The sequence below is a fragment of the Penaeus vannamei genome, chromosome 2 (assembly GCF_042767895.1).
Source record: "Penaeus vannamei isolate JL-2024 chromosome 2, ASM4276789v1, whole genome shotgun sequence".
In the NCBI taxonomy this organism is placed as follows: domain Eukaryota; kingdom Metazoa; phylum Arthropoda; class Malacostraca; order Decapoda; family Penaeidae; genus Penaeus; species Penaeus vannamei.
Window position 1 is genome coordinate 51280515 of NC_091550.1, and position 7500 is coordinate 51288014.

General features: G+C 38.3%; 1 protein-coding gene across 3 annotated transcripts in view; it reads right to left on the bottom strand.

The window, feature by feature from the left end:
• Nucleotides 1-7500, bottom strand: part of LOC113802828 (uncharacterized) — a 67201-nt gene that overhangs the window by 15740 nt on the left and 43961 nt on the right. For all 3 annotated transcript variants that reach the window (XM_070134670.1, XM_027353468.2, XM_027353467.2), the window contains exons 9-15: nt 5544-5843; nt 4497-4793; nt 4089-4364; nt 3673-3972; nt 2379-2602; nt 727-878; nt 387-450 (exon numbers count right to left, since the gene is read on the bottom strand). In XM_070134670.1, the coding sequence (XP_069990771.1) occupies nt 387-450; nt 727-878; nt 2379-2602; nt 3673-3972; nt 4089-4364; nt 4497-4793; nt 5544-5843 (1613 nt within the window). The remainder of the gene's footprint in view (nt 1-386; nt 451-726; nt 879-2378; nt 2603-3672; nt 3973-4088; nt 4365-4496; nt 4794-5543; nt 5844-7500) is intronic.

The window sequence follows — 7500 nt, forward strand, 5'->3', positions numbered from 1 at the left end:
TCTCCTTCTTTACTTCCTTTCATTTATTTATCCTCTTGCTCTCCTTTCCTCTTTCTGTCTGTATGGCTGACCTGTAGGCACCACTACCTTTCCTAGCGACTGCTTACGTTTTCTTACTTAAAACCCATAGTTTTCCTCTCTATACTTACTCTGCTTCATCTTGCCACTTCCCTTTGCTCGTCTGTGGCATCAAGGCTTCCCAAGGCTGGCGTGAAAAAACACTTGCAAGGGACTGTACTGGATATGCCGTTTGCCTTTTGTATGTACTAACTATACCTATAATATATCTGTTTAAGTCTATGTGCACTACAAGACTATCATGTTTTTTTTAAATAAGAAAAATATTTAATAAGCACATTTCATAACAAAAGCGACTTATATCTTACCTCTTTATAAATACTTTTGCTGCCATTCGGGATATCATTTATATTAGGCAGAAATCCTGAATCTCTGTGGAATATCAAACACATCTTGTGTATATATATATATATATATATATATATATATATATATATATATATATATATATATATAGATAGATAGATAGATAGATAGAGAGAGAGAGATTTTTGCATAAATACATAGAAATTCATTACACACACTACGCAAGCTCATGGGTATACTCTGCTCATAGCTATGATCTTCGTATGATTTGGTATCTTGGTCAGCGAGTTAGTCAGTCAAATACTGATCTTATTCTTTGAAAAAAAGGGAAGTTCTCCTTACCTTCTCTGTCTATAGATGACCAACAGTCCCATCATTACCGGCAGCGCAAGAACGATAACAACTACAGTCCACAGAAGCTCATTTATGGTCGGAACATCACTTGTTTCGTGTGTTTCTGCCATAACCGTGCCCCACCCTGCAGAAGTCTTTGCCTGGAAGATTGCCATACATATACACACATTTGTTTTTTATGATAAGGTAAATCACGTTATAAAATATACTTCAGATTATATATATATATATATATATATATATATATATATATATATATATATATATATATATATATATACACATATATGTATATATATATATATATATATATATATATATATATATATATATATATATATATATATATATATATATGTGTGTGTGTGTGTGTGTGTGTTAACCTTCTACACTGACATTGGTAGGCAGAAGTGACACTAGTTAAAACGGCTGACTCTTTATCCTTGAGAGTTAACACACGAGTTGAACAGAACACGATGCAAAACAGTGCCGGTGGAGCACGCGGTCGCAAGCCCTAGCGAGGGCAGCCGCCGCGTGGAGGTTAGCGGAGGTCCTCGCGGTACGAGAGTGAGAGTGAGACCGTCCCGCGGCCAGCCCGCCCTGGCTAGCGGAGAGGCCAGGTCGCCCTCGGAGGGAGGGCGAGTCAGAGTGCGACTGAGGTCAAGCTGGGTCGCCCTTTTATGTGCGTGTGAGAGCCATTTCGCTACCCAAAATAGCGAGAGATTTTTTTTTTTCGAAAAAGAAAAAGAAAAAAAAAATGCAGGGTTCCACCTGAAATTACTTGGAAATTTGCGGTTTAAAAAGAGCAATCCTGTTTCAGATAAAACATTGCGGGGATAGCTGTTAGGGGATCAAAATGAACTCACTTGACCTTGCAGCTACATTCATGTGCTGCCTTTTATTTATTTATTTTTTGATATAGTGCTTTGCGAAGACCGCGCTTAGGCCTTATTGGTTGACTTATCCGTAATCGTTTCTCCTGATTTTTTATTTATTAATTTTGATTAACAACCTGCTTTCCCTTAAAAGGATTCCATAGTACTGGTAAGTACTCTATGTACCCAACAAGCCAATCAAATCGCTTGAAACTTAGTACACAGGGTCATAGAGCATATAACTATGAAACATCAGCGATTTCTCCTAAATCAAATAGTCCGGTTTTTAAAAAGGTTTGAAGGTGAAAAAGGCATTCAGACAAAAAAAAAAAAAAAAAAAAAAGGTATTTGTTTAAGACAGTACATTTTATTTTTAAAAATGTGACATGGTTTCGTACGAGGCAACCTTAACAAAGCACTCAGTCCTTCAACTGCTCAGGTGTTTGGCAAAGTCTATGACTTTTTTTTTTTTTACCGATTTTTAAAGACATCTTTTATACTATTACCAAGTTTCTGTAAAGGATTTTATGAATGGAACATTTGCGAGGTTTCCGGATTCTTGGGATTTCCAAAGACTTTCATTGGGATTAGGATTTTATAAAAAATTCTTAAGGATTTCCAGATTTTTTTTTCGGATTTCCAGGTAGGGTGTACAGGAAGGCCCCTGTGTGTGGGTGTGTGTGCGTAGAGAGAGAAATGTGAATGTAGCTTAATCGATACCACAGACTTGCATTTGCGTTTCTAACATATATCTCTAGAACTTACCATGAGTGAAATGTTATACTGTGATTTGCTCCGAAGACCTGTGATCGTGTAGCTTGTCTGGTTTGCAGGTAACTTTTCCTTACCGCCATCAGAGGTATCCGCTACATTCATCCAGCTCAAATTATAGAACAGCAGTTCTCCGCGAGGTTCAACCGGGTGTTCCCACAGCAGATGGATGCTGTCTGGCGACGGCTCTATGTCTGTTACTACTGGAGGTCCTGGAACTGCCAAAATGGATGGTCTTGCTAAACTGTAATTATATATATACATATCCATTTATATACATAGATATACGTTTTGAACTCGTCAAGATTACCTCATGAGGCGAAGCGATAACTGAATCTGATAATCTCAGTTATTTTTCGCCTGCTGAACTCTTGACGTGATCATTTCTTATTGTTTTTTCTTTTCATCTTTGTGCACACATTACTATACTTGCGCGCGCACACACATACACGAGACGATCTCCAAGCTGAAGGTTGGTAACGCAATTCAGTATCGCTAATGAAATTCTGAAATTTAGTAGTGAATTTCTGGCTGAAGGATCGCGTCTGCCCGGCTGCCATCTGGCAAACTGGTACCACTCCCCAGACCTGTTGAAGGGTATGGCAATTCCTCTCTTTAAGAGGAAAGAACACTCGATCTGCATCAGCTCAGAATACCAGGCAAGGTGTTTGCTCATATCTTTCAGAGAGATATCAGAAACCACCTGCTGAGATACCAGATACTGGCACAGCCCAGATTTACAGCTGACCTTACCCTCCTGCTTCATCTCATGAGTGTCATTCTTGGCTGTTTGCTGGCTATTATTGACTCAGATTGCTGCATCAGGCTTCTTGCTGGGATAAGCTAACGGTATTTAAATCATTTTAAAAACTTTTCTAAAACATACCAATTGCTTTTGAAGACCTAGAGTCATTTGTCGCTAAATACAGACTTCCCAATAATGTGTAGGCCTACTTGTCGGATCAGTGACCAAGATAAAGAATTCACCCCGACATGATTTTTACAGATATATTGCGCGCCAGAATGATTTCTTTGCACACTGCCCATAAGTAAACAGTCGAGTCGACCAGCAAATATCAAAGTCTAATGTTGTTGACAAATGATTGCATCGGTCAGGTGATGGCTTAGAAGTCTTCTGGACTAAGACCAAGAGGACTTGATCTTGCTAACCTCTTCTGTCATTGCATGTAATGACAAAGCTTTAGATAGGTTCGTAGTGGAGCTCAAAACTGGGCTTTTCGGTTGGGAAATCGAGAAATGGATAAGCCTGAAATTACGAAATACATACCATCTTCTTCAGTGACAGCACTAGAGCAGTGTCCAGTAGGTCCATATCCTCCTTCCGTTTGAACTGCTACACACACAGTGTAATTGGTATAAGGTTTTAGGCCGCTGATGGTATAATTGGAGGTGCTGGACACATCTGTCTCGTTTTGTTGACTTTCTCCCATACTCTGCCATATCCACGTGACCTTGATACTGGTGATGGTGCACTTTCCATGTGGTTTTGGCGGTGTCCATGTTACCTGAAGCTGATCTGATATATTGGGCACCATGGCAGCAACCACATCATCTGGGGCTTCTGGGGCTGGAATGTCACATCTCTATTTGAATTTCATGTTGATATTTGTATTTACTGAGATTATTCCACATATTGTTCTAAGGAAGTTCTTAGCCTACGGACTTGATACATATAATCCTTACCTACTGCCATTGTTGTATTTCCGGCACTTGTGTCTCCAAAACCTTTTATAGTCTTAGCCATAACAATTATTTCGTGGGATACACAAGCTGTTAAATTTGTTATTCTGTAATGTGTTTCGTTATAATTCAGGTCTGTAGAATCAACTTGATTTCCGTATCTCCATTTTATCTTGTATTTCGTGATGACACCATTTGGGCGAGGCGGTGGGAGCCATTTAACTAAAAGTGACGAAGGTGTTACAATATCCAGCGAAGTAATTATCGCAGGACCAGGAACTGGAAATGGTAATCATATTTCCTATAACATATGACTATTTGAATCTCTGTCTCATTTAAGTATTGCAGATATCTCTGTCATAAAGGTATTAGGAAAAAATGGCATTGTGTAAAAACATATCAGATACTTACTGTCTTGGTCAGTGGTGTTATTCGCAGTACCTTCTTGCCCAAAACCTCCATCCGTTTTAGATGCCACATGTACCATGTAAGTAGTATAGGCTTCCAGGCCGGTTATGGAGTATGCTGCACTGGTAATGATTTCCTCTTGACCAACTGCATCCCCTGTCTCGGCTAGAAACCACCTGATGCTGTTGTTAGTAATGGGACACAGGGGTCCAGGAGCTGCAGGCTGTGTCCAGGTTACATTCAGGTGGTCTGACACATCTTCCACCATCAGTACTCTTATATTGGATGGTGCTTGTGGAGCTGTGGATGTTAGAGTTACAAATAACAGTTGTTGCAGTTGTTAGTACTAAAATACATCTACACTATTCCATATTGTCGATGATCATGTTTGATAATTACTGCAATAACTACGGAATCTTCTTTCAACTTCTAGCCTTAAAACCCAACTAGTCTGTAAACAACTGGAGTTCAGCTTTTGCAAAATATCGATATTAGTGAATAAAAGGACAAAGTTTTGCTTTCCCATGCTTTCACCCTAGCTAACGACCTCACCGTTTATTGCATTATAACGTGGCAATCCTGTGTTTGTTTTAAAATCTATCATGAACTGCCTCTCTCGAAAATCCAGTCATGAGCATTGATCAGCCAATGTACAATGAAGGCTAAGTAACGAGATATTTGGTGTAGCCTCCGGGATCTAAAAGTGTGCATAGCGCAAGAGAATGAATACTTTGATCCTTTGTCTTATGTTTTTTTTAATTTGTTTTAGGTTTATTGTCAATGCATCGAGTTACTCGTTTGTAAATGTCTACATATCTTGTGGTGGTATCTCTATTAGTAGCAGTGAGATGGTTTTTAAGAACCTTCAGTAGAATTTCATTATAATGACATCCCTTTTCCTTTTGCTGCACATGTGAGTAGATTGATATATTTTTAAGGGTTCCTGGAAGTAAATATGATTTGAAAATCGATTAAAGAAACCGTTACCAAAATGCAACCACAAAATTTTGACAGAAATTAAGGTTAAAACATGCTCTGCAGTTAACTTACGCTTGGCATATGTGTTTCCAGCTTTTTCTCCATACTGGTCCCCATAACCCTCCTCGTTGGCCGTTTTCACAAGGACGCTGTACTGAGCACAAGGATCCAGATCGATAATAGTGTAGGATGAACTGGCAGCGATTTCTTCCTCGCCAGCTGAGCCACCTGTGTCGGCTCTAGACCAGCTGATGGTGTTCTTGGTGATCGGACACAAGGGGCCGGGAGGTGGGGGCTGGGTCCAGGTCACATGCAGACTGTCTGACCTTCTTTCCATTGCCAGTACTGTCACATTGGTTGGCGCTTGAGGAACTGGAGAATTAAAATATCATTATATATATATATATATATATATATATATATATATATATATATATATACATATATATACACATACACATATACATATGTATATATACATATTATATATATATATATATATTATATGATTATTATATATTTTTCATATATACATTATATATGTATATATTATATTATTTATATACATATATATCTATATACACTTTATATATATCATATATACCATATATATATGTATATATATACATATATATATATGTATATATATATATATATTATATCTATCTATCTATATATAGATGTGCACGTGCGTGTGTAACTATGTATATGTATATATATATTATCATATACATAGTATATATCTAATATATATCATATATGTTATATATTTAGAACACACACACACACACACACACACACACACACATATATATATATATATATATATATATATATATATATATATATATATATATATATACATATGACATCTATTTGATATGACATTTATAATGTATCATATAATCTATCATTTGCTTCCCAGAACATGGCAACTTCACAAATAAGTTATTATTTGATCAAGAAGTATATTACATGATCTATATCCTTGTACACAAGCCGTATACTCCTTGTTTTCATTTCATCTACAGACCCAACAAGAATTAGATGAACTGAAATTTCTGCTTGACACTGTTTTTGTCCAAAATGTTACATGATATAGAGTTAGATATTAGTCCATCCACTTCCTTCCTGATGTCATTTTGACGGTTACTCGTCATATCAAAAGTTCAACCCGAGGCTAAAGTAAAATCTCAGTAAATTAAGTTTTAGTTCTGTGTAGTATTTCTTTCCAATATCATACTGACTAAGAAGACAGAATTTGCAGCATGAACTCGTCACATTCCCTACCCTGTTGTCATCCTGCCAATGTTATTCCTCATGTCATCTTACCTCTGTGGTCCAAGCCTTAGCTCCTTAGGATCACGATCAGACTGACAGCGAGGATTATATATAAAAAAAGAAATATATATATATATATGTTTGTTAATCAATCAATCAATCAATCAACGGGGCTGACGCAGACGGAGGAATATAGCTGCATCCACCCTTTGCTTCCAACTACGGGGTTCCCTCATGGTGAGCCGTCATGCAGTTCCTCGTCCCATGCCTTGCTCTTCACGGCAGGTCTGATTGAGCTGCCCAAGCCCTGACTTCCTAGGTGGTCCCAAGGGCCTCCTCCACGTAGGATCGTCTTAGGAAGAGACGACCTGTTGGGCAGGGTCATCCACTGGGAAATGAGCTAGGTGCCTGTATAACTTGAGTTGGCGGTCATGGAATATGCAAGGAACAGATCCCATTCCAGTCTCACAACTGTACTCCATGATCTGGTATAGAGACTTGTTACAAAGGCATCAAGACGTGACTCAAAGGCACTGGATAGTGTCTAAGTTTACTGACTTCGTCTGACAGCCCAGAGACGTGAACTGATCTACCAAGGCATGTAAAGGTCTCTGCGACTTCAATGTCTACACTGCAGGTATGATTTGACTGAACAGTTTCCCCTAACAGGTTTCCAAAATGGTCTTGGTCCTGGAGACCTCTAAGCCTAGGGGCTTCGCCTCATTACTGAATGCCTCAAGAGCTGCCA